At 40.0% G+C, this 17,472-nt stretch overlaps 2 protein-coding genes across 4 annotated transcripts in view; one reads left to right on the top strand and one right to left on the bottom strand.

Annotated features, from left to right (window-relative positions):
- The window catches only part of dnajc17 (DnaJ (Hsp40) homolog, subfamily C, member 17), a 34,963-nt gene extending 19,628 nt beyond the window's left edge, over positions 1-15,335 (top strand). Inside the window, exon 11 of the mRNA XM_031742390.2 lies at positions 15,037-15,335. Within this exon, the coding sequence (XP_031598250.2) occupies positions 15,037-15,162 (126 nt within the window). The 3' untranslated portion in view covers positions 15,163-15,335. The remainder of the gene's footprint in view (positions 1-15,036) is intronic.
- LOC116322353 (cdc42 effector protein 3) lies at positions 2,481-6,824 on the bottom strand. Of its 3 annotated transcripts, none has more exons than XM_039603534.1 (3): positions 6,388-6,824; positions 6,152-6,308; positions 2,481-4,704 (listed from the first exon to the last, which is right to left on the bottom strand). In XM_039603534.1, exon 3 carries the CDS (start codon positions 4,561-4,563, stop codon positions 3,949-3,951), a length of 615 nt encoding a protein of 204 aa, XP_039459468.1. In that variant the 5' UTR covers positions 4,564-4,704; positions 6,152-6,308; positions 6,388-6,824; the 3' UTR covers positions 2,481-3,948. The 3 variants fall into 3 exon arrangements, with proteins under 3 accessions (XP_039459468.1, XP_039459467.1, XP_039459469.1); XM_039603533.1 differs by having other exon boundaries at positions 6,398-6,824; XM_039603535.1 differs by lacking the exon at positions 6,152-6,308 and having other exon boundaries at positions 6,398-6,824.
- Positions 15,336-17,472: the final 2,137 nt, after the last annotated feature.

Genomic DNA, 17,472 nt, shown 5'->3' with positions numbered 1-17,472 from the left:
CACATAGGAGCAGAGTGAGGACTTGGTTCTTTAACCTCATCAATCTAAACACAGCTCACAGAGTCAGCGTCTCGCCACAGGGAGCTCAGATGCATGGATGACTTCACCCTTAACTTTAGTTCCATCTCTGCTGGGCTTAATAAATGAATTTGAGGCCAGTATGAGGAGCCTAATGGAGTAAAGGGAGGGGCAAATTCCCCCAGAAGACCCCCTCAGGGTACAGAGACTTTGATCTATCTCATGGTGTGTTAAATTTTTAACTTCTCTCACAGAGAGGAGTGTTGATCTTTTGGCTCTGTTTTTGTTGCGCTTGTCCAAAAAGCAGATATGACATGATTTATAACTGGACCTACTGCATTCACCCACTTTTTCTCACCATGGATATTAAAACATTTCAAAATATGGGAGGGCCATGTCTTTGGCACCATGTGGAATTGCTCCCCACGCTCTTGACTAAATTCAGACCCTTCATTTGGGAAAAGGATCAAGTTTCTTTTCCCGATCGTTCACTGTTGCGTGTGTACCAGTTAACGTTACAGATATGACAAATACGTCGTAGTGACAGGCTGAAAAATGGGGAGGTTGAGAAAAGGAACCTTTAAATTTTCCCAGAAGTCCAAATGTTTCTTTTAGTACATGGTTCCAAATCTCAGTGAATGCTAAAAGAACCTATTATCCATTGTTAAACATTTCAGTGCAGTCGTATCCGAGAGCGGCAAATAGTTGCTGCATCACAAAAAGGGATTTCACACGGATAGTTTATCTTAACGTACAAACTCTCGGATGTGGAATCCCCATCTATCTGTCTGCTTTGTTTTTGCCAGACCTGACGTTCGTGCCTCCAGAGATATGATGCCATCATTAATCATTGTGTCTTGATTCATGGTTTATTGCTCAGTTTAGCACACCGTATTATTTAAAACGAGTCTATTGTAAAGGGTTTTAAGTTTGAGCTTTCTGTGCCTGCTTCTTCCATCAAGAGCCAGGGAATCATTGCAGGGTTGTCACGGCATAAACCAGATGCAGTAGATCAGCTATTCTGGGATTGTTTTTCCAGCCTGCTGGTTTGCTAGTGCTTCAAAAGTACGCTATCACCTAAAATAGTCCTTGTGTCTGGAAGAGATGCATTGGATGTGGCCTTGCTGTTGGCATATTCAGTGCTGGCCTGAAACCTGCTCTTAATGGAGATAATAGCTGTTTAGGAATGAGATTGACAGCCTTCTGTTTATTGCAATGACCAGACTTAAAATCTGAATATTTCTTTTTTTTTTTTTTGGTTTTGTTCTATTTCACATTTTTGTTAGTAGTAATAAAGTAAAAAGTAAAGAGAAACGAGCAGTGAAAATAACGAGACTGAAGGATGATCGGCCGCTCACGAAACGGAGGATGAGAGATGTTTTAAAAAAAGATGTGCTGGTTTGGAATACATAGAAATCAATGCCTAAATGCATTTAGCTCATCATGCATATCATGAGAGGGGAGAGCTGTTTTCAATTTGCTTGATCCTCTTTGCAGCTTGATAATATTTTCTGTCTTGATACACGATACCGGCAGCATAAACAAAAAAACTGTTGGTTTTATGAAATCCCCTTTCATGTGTAAATACAAAAAAACAAAACAAACCAGACCGAAACAAAGACATGTAGCATTAGATTTCACTGGGAAGCACAATTACAGGCGCAGGACTCGTGTCCTATTTGCCAAGACAGTATATTTAGTGTTTAAGTTGGTAGCCGACAAAAAAAACAGCTCATACGAGCTGGTTTAGAGGAATGACGAGATTTTTATTTTGTATTCTGCATGACAGCAAGTTTAGATTTTTAAACGGAGGGAAGTGATACCAGATGTGATTGGGATACTTCACAGTTTGGCCAGTTTTTTGCAGCGCAGACAAGATAATTTGTCTTCCATCACAGACTCTTTCATCTCGTATTAGCCATGTGGCTGAACATTTGCTCAAGTTGTGTCCTTCACAGGACTTTCACACAGATGACAGACTCAGAGAAAACCAAGGACACATGCATGCAGGAAAATAAAGATGCCAAATATTATTTCTGAATGTTTTAATGAGGAGTGGTTTTCCATAAAATGCAGCGGCTATCTGATATTGCACAATTCCTCTTTCTCTTGTGAATAGATAAGGTTTTGCTTGCTTAGGGAGTTATTGCATCGAGCAGGGCAACACAGTATAAATCTCTGTCAGTGAATAGCTCATTCTCCTGCTTATCCTGAAGTTTACTAACAGACTCTGGTTAGCTATTGATACCCACCTCTTTGTACTTTAGCTGTGCTTCAAAGTCCACTTTACTCTAGTGCAGCATTCATGCCTCTACTGTGCATGAAATTCTGCCATGCGTGTCTAATTTTGGCCACCTCTAGATAATATTATTGTGTTGAGGAGTCCTATATAAGCTGTAATTTCTCTAGAAAATGATAGATATAAACACATAAAACAATGTGTAAAATAAAGAAAAAAGCAATTTCATCATACGAGTATTTGATGTTTTTATTTGCTTTGCACAAAAAATACAAAATAAACAATTTTTTCTTCAGAAGGAAATAAAAAACATTCACAATGTGTTATTGGCAGAAGTCTACAAGAACCGGATATATAAATGTTCCCACAAACAATGCTGTTTCTGTTTGGACTTGCATAGAATTCTAAATTTATTGCTTGAAGAACTTATTTTGGTTTCTAGATTTTGTACCATGACCCGTGGCGCTCTTAGGAATTTGACTACTTCTGGGTTTTGTCCCACATCCCATCCCGGTAACTCCCCAACAAAGACTGAGTGAGGCTCGTCCCGACCTCTCCTCTGTAGGTTTGAGGAAAACGTATGGACGAGTGTCGTTTTGACCGCGTAGGCGAACGCAGACTTCCACGCGTGCTTCCCTTTGCTCGTGTGCCAGTGTGTGAGATACAGCATGTATTTTTGCGTGTCGGGTGTATTTGGGTAGAAGGTAGTGTTTAAACCCTCATCAGAACTTTTGCTACAGTAATGATGTTTCTGGTCCTCCTCCTCCCTCAACACCCCCTGCATATGTGGAAGTATCAAGTTACCCTTTACCACTTTTCTTCTCGTGCACTGCTCACCAGAGCATTGAACGCTGATTTGCAGCTAAGAAAACAGCCTGCTTTGACTTTTTTTTTTTTTTCTCCATTTTTCTTCTGAGGTCTTGGACCTGTGGCCTGGCTTGGTCTGTAGCCCAAACTGCCACCACTGGCTGGCTTTTATTGGAAGCAGGGCTAAGTGTTTGTTTTCACTGCCTTGTTGGGAATGAGAGATGGGGGGTACCTTGGTCTACCTTTGAGTGGGGCCTCTCAGATGCGTGCGGAGTAAAATTTGCCCTCTGCACACAACAGATTGGCAAGCACGCCAAGGCATCGCAGCTCCAAGGACCTTGGATTCCAGTCGTTGCATTTCTTTTCTTAAACACAACAATCTTAAGTCTTAACAGCCGTCGTCAGTGCCGTGATGTGTGGTTTGAAGAATTAAAATAGCTAAGGGGAAATGTGAAAAGGGTGAAAATGTCTTAGTTTAACATGTCTCTTAGTTTAACATGAGACAAAGTTTAATTATTAACTTAAACACTGGATCTGCAAAGGATGATTGCTTGGAGAACATTAACTTTGTTTATGTGCCCCCTTTTCAAACAGAATCACGCTTACTTTTTAGTAAACGCTGTGGATCACAGCGCTCTAGGAGCATATCCTGTGCCTTTTAAAAAGTGTACAGTGTTCATCTTTGGTTTATTATTCATTGTTTGGGATTCTGCAATCCAAAAAAGCAGATATCTTTAGATTTATCTGAACATAATTAACAAAACAATATCCAAATGTGATGATTTCGTCTCCAAACAGGATTCTGGACAAGAGGAGGCTCTTATTGTTCTCTATATTCCAAACCTTTAGTAAAGCCTCTCTGAGACGTTTGGCTAATCTCTGGTTTATTTTTGCAGTTTGTCCATCACCTGAAGGACATCGTCAAGGATCGAAGGGCCCAGGTCTAGGTTGAATGAAAAGCCACTGTCCTCATCCTTTTGTTGTCCCGTAGTTTTGTCACAGGTCTCTGTAAAGTCTTCATCCCCATCTGAACCTGTGCTGCCCCATCTGGAGCTATGAGTCTGATTGGAAGAAGTATTATTCCCTCTTTGGCAGCCATCCTCTTTTTCAGCATCTACATTTCCTTTCTCGCTGTCCAGCAGGGGCAGAGAACTGCATTTCTTTCTTTTTTGGGAGTTATTGTGCTGGTGGTCCACAGACAAGTCAGGGGTCTTTTTACCCTCAGTCTCGTCCAGATTCAGACGAGGCGGCTTTGGAGGCGGTGAGCAGGCCAGAAAGACGTTCTGCTCACTTTGGGAACTTTGTAAAAGCAGGTTGTGACTCTTTAGAAAAGACAGATCTCCAAAGCTGTCGGCATTGTTTCCAATATGCGTGATGTGGCGGAAATCGGCAAGCGGTAGGCTGATCATATTGACAGACAGAACCTCCTTCCTCTTGGAATTCCTGCTGGACCAGCGACCAGAGGCTGGCTTTCTGTGCAGCGATGCTCGGAGTGGCATCCTAGCAGATCTGCTTGAGATTTGCTTAAATGTTTCAGTTTATTCTTTTTTGTTTTTAATGAATCCTCAAAAGTCTTTGTAGTCTCTTTCTTCTTTGTTCAATTTGTTAGGAAGTTTTGATAATTAAAAGCATAACTCCATCTGCAACGAAACGCAAAAAGAGAGTATTAACATTTTAACAAATAACAGTATGATACCACATTTCCCGCAGCAGCATGTCATCCAGGTTCTCTCTCATTGATGCTAGAATATGAAGGAGATCTGTGTTTGTGTTTGTCATGCTTTTCAAAACCAGATGTAAGGATCTGACTGTGTCTGTTAGCTTTTTTTTAAATTATTTTTTTAATTCACATCCATTGTGTAGCGATTGCACCTGCTCCACTTGATTTTCATTTAATGAAATGCAGCAATTATTTGGCAGCGAAGGGATGTTCAAACAATGCTTTGAACCTTTCATTTACAAATATTTACTTTTCAAATCCCCTCTTTTCCGATAAATGCAGGTGTGGTCTGCTGCACGTCTTCCAGAGGAAGTCTTCTAGTCCATTTAAGACTTCCAGTAAGAGAGTCAACAAAAAAAATAAATAAGAAAATGCCAGAGTGGTAATTGTTATCCTGTATGCAGTGCATTGTCTTCACTTTTTGTTTTGGGAGGTTGTTATTTGCCTCTCAACTTCTGTCAGAAATTATGATAATAACTTCACTTTAGAGCACATGTTTATAATTTCCTCAGAAGTCTAAATAACTGGGATAGAATTAGTTTATTTTGCTGTGGTGTGAGAGGTATGCCCCGAGTCTGGATTTGAAAGTTATTTAAGGTAAAAATCAAATACAGCGATTCCATAAACAGCATTGCACTCTAGGCATTATCTTAGAGGATAAATCTGATTTTTAATGTCTTTTGGAGGATAATATAATCTTGAAATTTCATTTCCACCAGCAAAACCTAAAACATCTTGGTCACAATGAACTTTATCGAAAAAACAAAACAAGAAAGCGTTTTCACATTCCGTGACCAGTAATGATTTTAGTGAGCGAAACAGAACTCAGTTCATCAACGCAGGCACGCCGATTAGATAATCTCCTCTGTGTCTGTGATTTTTAAGCCTCCCAACAGCTTTGCCCACAGTTAGATCTGTGTTCGTGACTTGAAACACTCACTCTGTAAATTTGTAAACCACTTCGGCAAACAGGTTTTGTTGGCCTGTAAAGGTTTTATCGGCACTTTAGTAGCAGCGGGAGATTGGAGCGCGCGGACTCGACTGCATTCCTTTCCAGACATGTCAGTTTGGCCAAGGAGGAGTCGTTGGGATTTTAGCCATGAGTATCGTGTTCAGGAAACACTTCGTGGCCAAGTTAAAAACTAAAGAAGCTCATTAAAACACATTGGCCAAGAAACACATTTTAAATGATGGTTCCGAACGCTCCATTAATTACACATCTCGGAGACTGATAAGGACTCAGTCTGCTGAAAACTTTAACCACAATTAAAATAACTGATGTTAAGATTTTTTTCTTGCCGTGCAGTTGCTTTGTGAAAACTATAACAATAATTAGACAAAAAAAAAGAAAAGATGTTAGTTCTTACCTATCCTGCTGGGAAAATCAAGGATAATTGAATCCCACACACACGCACACCCGTCTCTGTCAGGAAGCTAGGCTGTGTGTACCTGCACACTCTCACAAAGCTTCCTTTGACATGACGGGGCTTGTCAGCTGTTACAGAGAAGATCTCATTGAACAGCCTTGAGACACAGAAACAATGTGAGCTGAAACAGTCTTTTCCTCATCGTAGAAGAAATTCTAAAGAAAGTATTTATGTACCATTTCTTACCGTTCTCTGCTTCAGTGAGTGTTTTAGATAATCCTTGCAGAGAGCTCTTTTTGTGTCTGGCTGATGAAAGTCTTCTTCCCCTAAGTGGTAAGCCAGGTGAGGTCAAAGTATAAGATTGTTAAGAGATCCAGGTATTTCTTAGTTTACATCTGAAGTCATCCCACCTACAGTCATGAGATTGTATCATCCTGTTTGCGGAGTGAGTTGGCCTTTTAGTCTTAGGTGTTACAGTAAGTCCTGCTGGTTGATTGGCTGCACCCATCACCTGCGGGTGAGTCAGCACAAAGCACGAGCTCCCGGTTTAATTCCCATGACATTGAGAAAGACAGAAACTGCCGTGCACGACTTATTCTTAAAGCTGAATGGTGTGAGTGAGAGAAGGGAAAGGGGCGACGTATAGTTTGAAGTTTGAAGAGGTTGGTCATGTACAACTGATTGTGTTTTAGTAAGAGTGTGTGAGACTGTTATAGATTGTGTGCTTATCTGGGGAAAAAAAAAGGAAGTCCTAGTAAGTGAGAAAACCGGTCAGCCCTAATCTCTGTCTTATTGTCCCTCTATTCTGCTGATTTCCTGATTTCCTGTCTGTTGTTGACTTGTCTAATGCCGCAGAGTTGAGCCCACTCCAAAGACTCTTCTGCCTCAGTGGAGGCCTGTAGCTATTCTGTGTAATCAAAGCTCAGTATCCCACACAGACATGTATGAGCAGGCACGCTGGATTTCACAAGAGGGATCACTTGTTGGATCTCACGCCTCCAGCGTGTTGTCTTTGCTCTGGAATGCTATAGTAGTGGATAACAAAACTGTGTCAGAGCAGAAAACGTTTGTGCGCTCGCTGGAACCTGTTTGCGTAAAAAGGTTTAAAGCCTCAAAGTTTCAGTAACACTCACTGTTACGCACTTTGATTGTGCGCCTTTTTTTTGGGACTATTATCTTCTGAACAGTTGCATGTACCTGCTTAGTGATGTTTTAAAGATAATGTATTTCATAGTGCTGAAATATTGTCATGTGTTGGAGAAAACTGTAGATCTGTGTGCAATGTTTGTTTGTTTTTGCCTTCCTCTCCAACCCTAAACATGCCGGGCGTGAAGGACAAATCATATTTTTTAAGCGCTCCTTTGAAATTGATCCAATAAACAACATACGCCCCGCCCTCATCCTCTCTGCTGCTCTGCAACTCAGGACCAGAACAGTCTGCAAGAGCAGACACAATTACTCACGCAAATGAAATTATCATAACATTTACCCAAGGCCGAAACAGAACATTTTTGAACATCTCTCTTCTGAGAAACCCCCTCCTTCTTCCACCTACAACCACAAAACTGCTTTCATGCTAGAAGACAATCAGGGTGAAGCGCTAGTGTTATCTGTGGTATTTGGGTATGACCTCACAAGACCTGCTGTCTGACCAAGGTTGGGCTCAGTTTGTTAGCAGTGCTCTCATGCTATGTAGCCTCTGGGCTTATGCGTTTAGCCCGAACTGGATTTCTGCATAAGCCTCTTTTCTAAGGCCTGACCATAGTGGGCAATGTGGTTTGATGCAGCTATGTCGGGCCTGAAATCTGGGATGCTGCATGTTTTTGTTGTTGCAGGATAAAAAGTGTTTCCAGATATTGCTTTGACTGGCGCAACGATTCCAAACTGAGGCTTTGGTGGATATTCTTTTGGCTCTTTGTTGTATGTACTTCAGCTTCCGCTGTATCAAGGCCCTCAGACAGCCAGCATTTAGAATAGATTTACTGCAAGATTTGGCTTATTCTTTTATATGAAAAAGCTTTTTTGTTTTATTGGCAAATACAGGACATTGGGCTGTGATCAAATTCAGCGTGCAATACATCAATGAATTACCCAGATTATTTAGCTCGTAAGACTTGTTAAAGTAGTCATTCCCACCTGTTTGTATTTGTATAAACAGTTTCTAGTAATTTTCCTTTTATCATTTCTGGTGGGAATGTTTAAATATGCATTTGTCATCATCTTCAGCATTGTTGTCACTGTTCGTCTGCAAAGTTATGATTCAGTGATTAGCCGTCTGAAGGTTTTCCAACAGAAACTTGGCTGTGCGATTGCTAAGAGGAAGTGCAGACACTCACTTGCATGATTCCAACATGACAGAGATCTGACACCAAAGCCCAGGTGTTACTTTACCGAATACCAAGCGCACACTCACCAACACATATGACGTAGCTAACAGTAGCTTCTAATCAACACAACAAAGTCACGTCAGGTCCAACACAGTCAGCGGATGGCTTGGCTGGGTAAAAACAAATATTCTCTGATGAGGTAATGCACTGGGGTGCCAAATGTCACAACACAATAAAACAGCTGGATTGTTTACGTTTTGAGGTTTTACACCAAAGTTTGTCAGTCATCGACAGAGACATTTAATGTTTTTGAGTTTTTCATTTGTGCGTGTGTCTGTCCCGTTATCATGTTTGGGGTTTGCAGGAAAAGTGTTCAAAGTCAAACATGCTCAGAAAAATTGAAGAACAAAGTGAATAGAGTTGGGTCATCCAAGGTCACTGAGGCCTGATATCCTTCCCATTCTTGTGAACACAATATTTTAGGAGGACCACGAGGGAATTTCATCAGAATCAGAATCTTTTACTGTTGTTATGCCAAAAGCACAGAAAATCATATGCTCTGCTATTCAGTGCAAGGAAAGCAATCTAACTATTCCCAAAAATATAAACCATTTTAAAAAAGTTCCTGTTAACTAATACAATATAAACAATAATATGTATGTGTGTGTGCTCGCTCTAGTCATTATTAATAGCACAATTTCAAAATTTAAGAAAGTGTAACCTCATAAAAAGTGTTTGTTTTTTCTTGGCCATAAAGCAATAATGTTTACATTCATTATTACATAGTTTGCAGAAATATCTGATTAATGGCATTTTATGTCTCAAGTGAAAGGTCAGCTTCACTATGACATAATGCTTTATGACACTGTTCTGCATATCACCAACTCGGGAGCAGAAGATTTAACATTTGGTCAAATACTAAATTGCCTATTAACCTTTAGTGTCCCCCTAAAAAAAAAAAAATAAAAACAAAAATTGTTAAACCTACACTACATACTGTATTACTTTATGAATCTGGGCACACTGGGATGTAATCTGGAGTTTGACTGGTTAGTGGAAGCTTACACCCACAACGTGATAATGTAGGTTTGACTCGTGACACTATTCTACATTCAAAAATGACCTGAGGATGTTTAATATATAGTATGGTGCTGCATTGTCTTACATTCAGTTCCCTTTAACTCATCACCAGATCTTTTAATAAGGGAAAGCTATATTAGCATTATTATTATAATATTATGTAGGTTTATGGTTGCAATTTTGTGCTTTAAATAGTACTTTGCATTCTTTCTTACACAGTTATAATGTTGAAGACAAAATTGATATGCATTGTTTTTGTGTAGTTATTGCAGCATTTATTCCAAAGAATTTCCAAACTCATATCATTTGGAGGTATCAGTAAAATCTGAGGAATGTTATTTCTCCTGACACTGACTGATTAGTAATTATTGAATCATGGCTGTGATTTTTAGATTAAACTGCAGATTTGTAGAGTTGATGTAAACAATACATACTGAGATCAGTTTTACTGGTTTTGCTTAGTTTACACATTAATTAGTGTAGATAACACATGCACAAGCGAAGTAAACAGAAATGTGCAATTGTTGTGCCATTTTCTTTATTTTTTTTTTTCCTTGTGTAATACCTCGGCTCATTTTTTGACATCTCCAAGGTTCAGATGGTGTTCTTGCAGTGCCCTGGCCTCCTTTGTTTTAATAGCAAATCTGTTGCAATCAGAGGGCTTTTCCAGGAAGGCTGGAATGTGAAAGACATAATTTTGCTTTTACAACGATGTATTGTTGGATATTGCAGAAACCAAACCCCCACATTTCCCTATTCGAGGATCCCTGAGCTCATCCATCATAAAGAGAAATGCCAGGGCACCAGGAGTTCAGGTCTTTGCTGCCATTTCTCTTTTCACTGTTTATATCCTTTACTTTTACAGATTCCAAAGGCACTTTTCTGACTCCACCCTGCACGCTTCTATTCTGTTGAATACTGTGTATACCCATGAATGTAGTTATATATAGCTTATATGGGGTCAGTGTTTGAGTACAGCAAAGCTAATATGATTGAGCTGATGAGCTAATATAATTACAACTTTAGGATTTTAGCTTTCGTTGTATTTTTTTTTAAGTTCCAGAAGTGATTTAGATGACAGACTGGAATTATTATCAAACATTATGAAGCTTCATTAGCTACCTGCATCCATATACTGGAAGGATGCAATGCACAAATACACATGGTCACTAATTAGTGCTAATTAGCAGATTAAAAATATAGTCACCAAAACTGAGCCACACAAGTCTATGGTCTCTGCCATAGCAGGCAGTAATAATTATTTGATAATTTCATTTAAAAAAATGGCATAAACACCACAAACATAGTTGAGAAATCCAGTTCAGTGACTTCAGTTAGGTGAGCAGGGTCGTGTCCAGGATTATTTTTTTTTAAATGGGGTGGCACAGGCGAATCAAGAACAAAATGGTTTATTACATAAAAATATCCAAAATATAGTAGAAAAAAAGAGAGTACCCCAAGTTTGAAATACTTCAAATACAAGTATATTAAATTTATACTTTAGTAAAGTACTTGAGTAAATCTACTGAGTTACATTTCTTATGGCTCTCTCAATACTCTCATGCAAAGATGTTGGACATTGTAAGATTGGTAGTACACTATGCCAATTACATTGGTATTGGGGGGGGCACCCGCATCCTGGTGCCACCCCATGCCCCGCTCTGGATACGCCCTGCAGATGAGACCTGGTAGACAGCTCTTGTAACTGTCAGTATACCTGACAATGTGGAAATCAAAGCTATACCCTTAATTTTAAGCCTCAATAGTATCCAAATGGATGAGTTATATAAAAAACAAAAAACACCCACAATACCGTTAAGAGAGGTTCCAACATTTGTCTTTCCACTGAGCAACAAACTTATTATTTATTTTCCTGTTCCAGGCTGTAAACATGCTTTTTAAAGCTATTACGTTGAACTCTATTGAAGCTGACTTGCTGTTGGTACCAGTCATTCCAGCAGCTATGTTTTTTTTTTTTTTGGCTGCTTGGATCAGATGTATAATTTTTTTCTGTCAAATAAAGGAAGTTTGTGCATTGCATGCGAGGGGCTAAAAACAGGAAATACATTCGGGTCTCGACCTCTGTGGTTTGTTTGTTCTTTACTTGCAAAAGCGGTGTAGTAGAACAAACCTTTGGGGTTTTGTGTCTGCTGACTTCTGTAATGAATGTTGATTAATCCGCTACCATTTAGAAAGCTTAGGTTTTGTCTGCACGAGAATTTCACCTCGGCTCCAGTGATGCATCTGCAGTAAGGCTGCCTCTTTGTTTGCGTTAGCATGAGCGCTTGGGTACCTTCACATACACACACACACGCCCAAACGATCTCTGTACTGGTATTTGCCTTTCATAAATCACAGCTCGGTGACACACACACACAAATACAGAAACACACACTACGCCACCACACACCCGGCAGTTAAATAGTTCCTTGATTAACTTCACCACAGTGGATCAGAGCACACATTTTAGCTGGGACCACAGAGCAGGCTTGTTAAAAAACCCATTCTTAAGCTTTGGAGGACTTTAAAGTCACCTCTCGGCGCAGCGACAGTCTAGTTGAAGACATGTGATGCTTTATGGTGTTAATGAGTGATCCATTTGTCAAATTTGAATTGGTGAGCCGTCAAGTTGCAAGGTTAAAAGCCGTTAAGCGTGAAATGGCAAGATTTTAACGGAAACGGTTTTGAATAGATGTAGTTTCACTTTACTCGTGTCCACGCTTGTCTGTCTCTATTAAATGTACAAACACATTTTCAATCACTTGTCCTCACACGCTCGGCGATCTGACAACTTGTGCTGCGGCCACCTGCACTCCTGCCATGCCTCCTGCCGTGTGTGGGAAGGACTTTTCAGAGTGTGTGTGTGCTGCTTGACTCACAGCACTTGTGGTGATCATGATGTCATTACTGGCCTGGGGTCAGGCTGGGGTGTGCTTTTTCGAGGCCTAGCCATGCGCTGATGTCACGTAGCTAATCCTCAGCTTGTTTATATGTATGCATGTGCGTGTGTGGTTGTGTGTTTTACTACCATTCCACCTCAGCGGTGGCCTTGAACTCTCCTGTCTTGGCTTTGTACAGTGGCCCATTGTTTGTGTTTTGTGGTTTCCCGCTCACCCCGGATCCTGGTGTTAAGGCACCAAACACCCAGCCGCCCCTACACACACACACTTGCACACACACACAGACATAGACATGCACATATGTACGCACCAAGTGTTTAGTTACAGAGTGATGCACTGGCTAAATATGTATATTGTAAGTTAACACCCGAGGCAAGGAAACATCCCTCATTCTGAGAAGAAATGCGTCACACTGCCCATAAAGCACCTGTTAATGCACAGAATTCCCCTACATCATTAGTGTCGTGCAGTCTGCCCATGATGCCATTATCATGCTGGGCTGAGAAAAAGGCAGACCAGTTCTAAAAGTTTTCCTGGCGCACTTCAGCATTGTGCCCAGTAGGGGGCGTAGCAGAGTATGGTTATACTTGCTGTATAGGCAGGAGGATTTCCACAGCTTCTTGTATATTTGCTTGTGTTTTGTTTAATTTTAAGTTACAAGAGTTGTTTATTTACCTAATAGTGTTCGCGTGATATTTCATAGTTACGTGTCAGACAGGGGCTTGAGCTCACGTTATTGGAATGATAATAGCAGCTTTCCTCAATCCAGGGGTGGCGTAGGGGGGAGTGAGGGTAACGTCCCCCCTCACCGACCCTCTCTTTTTTCCTTCTTCCTCCACGCTAGACCCTCTTTCTCCCAGCACACGGATGCTGGAGTCCCTATGATATTTTCCAGATGCCTTAGCGAGTGCAAAGACAAAACTTACCACTCCTCTTCAGATTGCTCCCTGTCCTTAGTGCACACGCTCACTCTCTCCTGCAGCTCACTGTCTTGTTAAAGAGACACTTCCTTGGCCCAGCAGACTTCCTTGATATAATCTGTTCAAAGAATGGCTTTCTTTGTGTACACGTGGTCTTCCTTCCTAATCAATGATGGGATGATGGTCTCCATGAGTGCATATGTTTGCGTTGCATATACAGTATAAGCACAATCCTGGTGAATTTTAAATTGAAGTTGTCAGATTTAAATTTTTTCTTAAAGTGTTTTCTCGTTTCATCACAGTCTGTTTCTTGTGTTTCGATCTTGGTTGACCGGTGTGTGGCATTGGTCATTGCACGTGTGTGTGTGTGTGTGTGTGTGTGTGTGTGTGTGTGTGTGTGTGTGTGTGTGTGTGTGTGTGTGTGTGTGTGTGTGTGTGTGTGTGTGTGTGTGTGTGTACACACAATCCTTTTTGGGCTGCGTTCCACCCTGCTTGATTAGCCATTAGCCAGTGGCTGCCCTCTCTGATTTCCCCCCACAGTATGATAATCCGTCGCCATCATCATCCAAGCCAAAGCCCTGCCAGCAACTGCCAGGCCCAATTCCAGCCCACATTTTAGGTTTAATGACCTAAGGCAGTGGAATTACCCCATCACAGTTTCTCTGTGGGCTGCTGTCTCATGCATGTTCACCATGTCGTCATGGTGAATGTTAACTGAGATGAGAGCATGTGTCCAAATGCGCTGCACTCAAAGGCCTGGTTGTGAAAGCAAACAGAAACTGGACATTGACTGCATTTTTTTTGTGTGTGTGTGGTTTTTTTAACATCATCAGGTTTGAATGAGCAACATGATGTTGCGTGTCTAACATAGTCACCTCTCCTCCACTTCGGGCTTTTTGTGTAGAGTTTACATGTTGTCGCCACGTACTCCAGCTTCCTAGGACATGCATGTTAGGTTAAGTGGTGATTCTAAATTGACCCTAATTGGTGTGAATCTGAGTGTGACTTGTTCTCTCTCTCTGTCTCTTTTTCCCCTGTGTTAGACTAACAACCTGTCCAAACTGTACCTCTCTTCTCGCCCATGTAACAGCTGAGATAGGGTCCAGCCCTCCCGCAGCCCTGAATTAGCCAAACGTTGGATAGCTAAGGACTGTTGTCATGATCTAAAATTCCAAGATGTTTGGCTTTTCTTATGACTCTGTCACAGGATCACAGGATCACTCCACAGATTTTACACTTCAAGTTCAGCTTACTTGCGACGAGGACTGCAGAGTCTTTAGTAAAACTTTTTTTTGTAGCTTTATTCATTTTTTGACAAGTCTGAGAAATAGATTTCTCAGTGATACAATCAGGATTATCACTGTTTAAGCTTGGACACCATACATTTATAACAGGAATGCTGCTTGCATTATAAATAAAATTCAGGGGTTTTTGAGGCTTGAACCATAAGTAGAACTAAAAGTTGATCTCTCATGAAATCTGATAGAAACTAGTCTGTTGAACTGATTTTCTAAATCAACTGATTGTCTGGTCTGTAAATAAATCTTCTTATAAATCTTGTTTTTGTAAGTCCTACTATTCAAATTCAGTTTTTAAGTCTGTGTAGCTCTGTTTCACATTATTATAATAGCCACTTTTTTTTGTTATCACCCCTTCAGGCTTCCCTGTCCAATGAGCGTGACTACGAAAGCATTGTGATGATGAGGATGAGGCAGGCCGCCGAACGTCAGAAACTCATAGAACAAATGCAGAGGGAAGACGAGGAGGAAGCTGCCAAGTCGTAGCACCACAGGACTCAGCTCGTTACCAGCGCTGTGAGAAATATTAGATGTAATCCTGCATCAGGCTTTAGTTTCATAAAGCCTCTTATTTGTTTTTATTATTTTTTTTGTATGTAATGTGATGTGCGGCAAAATAAATAATTTTCGTAACCAAACAAACAACTGTTTTTGTGTCATGGCCTTTCCTGAGAAGAGATGTGAGAACCAGCAGGGTTTGATGCACAGCTGTGTAGTGCCAGATAGTAGATAAAAATTTGGAGATTTGAAATGTTTTAGACTGGAATGCATCTTATGACTATGTTTGAAGTACTGCGTTATGGTGTGTGCATTACGGGCCTCTGGGGATTGATTACTGGTCTATTAAGTATCACTGAGTACTAATACATTTGTAGGTAATTTTTTTTTTTTACAAAGTATTAAGAGAAAGTCTTTATTTATAGTGTTATAAAATGTTATTATCCTTTATCCAGGTGAAAGTCTCATTGAGATTTAAATCTCATTTCCTAGAGAGAGCAGGCCATCGTGGCAACAAAAGTTACAACAAATACAACATAAGTAAAAAACAAATACAATATTCCATAGAAACAAGTGAGCAAAAAATATGCAACAGCAGATCATAAAAACAGTCACACTGACTAAAAGAGTTATTCTCTCGGTCCTCTCCCTCAGTTCCTTCTGTAGATTATTCCAGGAAACGGGGGCGGCATATTTAAAAACTTTTTTCCCAGTTCTGTTCTGATTTTCGTTACCAGCCCAAGGAGAGATTTATAGATAAAAACCAACCAATGGGAAAGTGCAGATCTACAGAGATGGCCAGGATTTCAAGAGCCAGTAATAAAACGTAAAACACAATGGTAGACAGTATCTAATCTTTTTAGATAGTGGGCAGGTGCATTCATAAAAAGCAGATCACCGTAATCCAATAAAGGTAAAAGTTACATAAAACAAGTGTTTCATTTACTTGGAGAGAGAAACAAAATTTATTTCTAAAAAAGTAACGTAGTTTCAACTTGGACACAAGCCTTTCAATGTGAGTTTCAAATCCTGATCTATAATGATACTTAGATACTTATAAGATGTGACCATTTCTATTTTGGTCCCTTAAATGGTTTTAATCTCAGCAAACGTTAATAACAACTCTTTGCCATTTGAGAATAACATGAAGTTGGATTTCTCTGCATTTAACACCAACTTAGGTTGAGTTAAATGGGACTGAACAAAATCAAAGGCAAACTGCAGAAATTTAAGGATTTGTGCTACTGATGGAGATGAACAATAGATAACTGTATCATCTGCAAAAAGATGGAATGGAATGTTTGATAAATTATCACAAAGGTTATTTATATAGAGAGAAAAGAATAATGGCCCTAATATGGAGCCCAGAGGAACTCCTTTGGATACTGGGTGAAAAGAGGAAGAACACCCAGCAACGTGGACACATTGTGTTCTGACAAGTAATTTGATAACCAACTTACAGCATTTACAGACAGACCAATAATTTTTAGTCTGTTTACTAAAATGACTTGGTCAACTGCATCAAAGGCCTTCAACAAGTCAAGAAAAAGAGCAGCACAGTATTCTTTGCAGTCCATTGCTTCAATAATGTCGTTCAACAGTTTAATAGCAGCAGTAATGGTGTTGTGTTGTTGCTATAAAATCTGCAACCAACTTAGGAAAATAAGGATCAAGCTGATCTGGTCCTGCAGATTTATTTGGATTCAACAGATTTAAGGTCCTGTGGTCCTCAAAGAAATTTAGAAGAGAAAAGCTGAAGGATTGGTCCACAGATTCAGTTTGAGTGGTCGAAGAGAGAGTCTCCTGTTCATTAGGCAGTTTTAAATATGGATGTAAAGATTCAAATAAAGACCTGGAAGAAACAAAAGACTCATTAAAGCGGTTTAGAATTTCACATTTTTCTGTCAACAAAAACTGGCATCTCATTGGTAGTTATGTCCCTATAAAAACATGTTATAATTTTTTTTAGGATCATTAAGATGTTCAGTAGTTTTTGAAAGATAAAATTCTGATTTGGCCCTTTTAATGAAGAAGGCTGAACGATTTCTTAGCTGTCTAAAAATCAGCCAATTTGTCTCAGATTTAGTTTTTCTGGCCTGAGCCCAGGCAGCATCCCTTTTTTTAAAGAGACTGGACAGCTGAGGGAAAAAAACAAAGGATTGTTTGTGCTTAAGGGCTATGTTTATTTATAATTTTAATAAAGGCATCATAAAAGTATTTTCATGCCAGTTCTACATCACTGATCAGGTAGATTGTATTCCAGCGGTAGTCACGTAAATCATGAAAGAAGGCTTGCTC

Source organism: Oreochromis aureus, linkage group 19 (genome assembly GCF_013358895.1).
Source record: "Oreochromis aureus strain Israel breed Guangdong linkage group 19, ZZ_aureus, whole genome shotgun sequence".
In the NCBI taxonomy this organism is placed as follows: domain Eukaryota; kingdom Metazoa; phylum Chordata; class Actinopteri; order Cichliformes; family Cichlidae; genus Oreochromis; species Oreochromis aureus.
Note: the sequence above shows the minus strand (reverse complement) of the source record. Positions and strands in the feature narration are given on the sequence as shown.

Coding starts and splice junctions, on each gene's coding strand:
- LOC116322353 (XM_039603534.1), bottom strand. CDS start 4,563: ATGCCACTCCGAGCATCGCTGCACAGAAAGCCAGCCTCTGGTCGCTGG.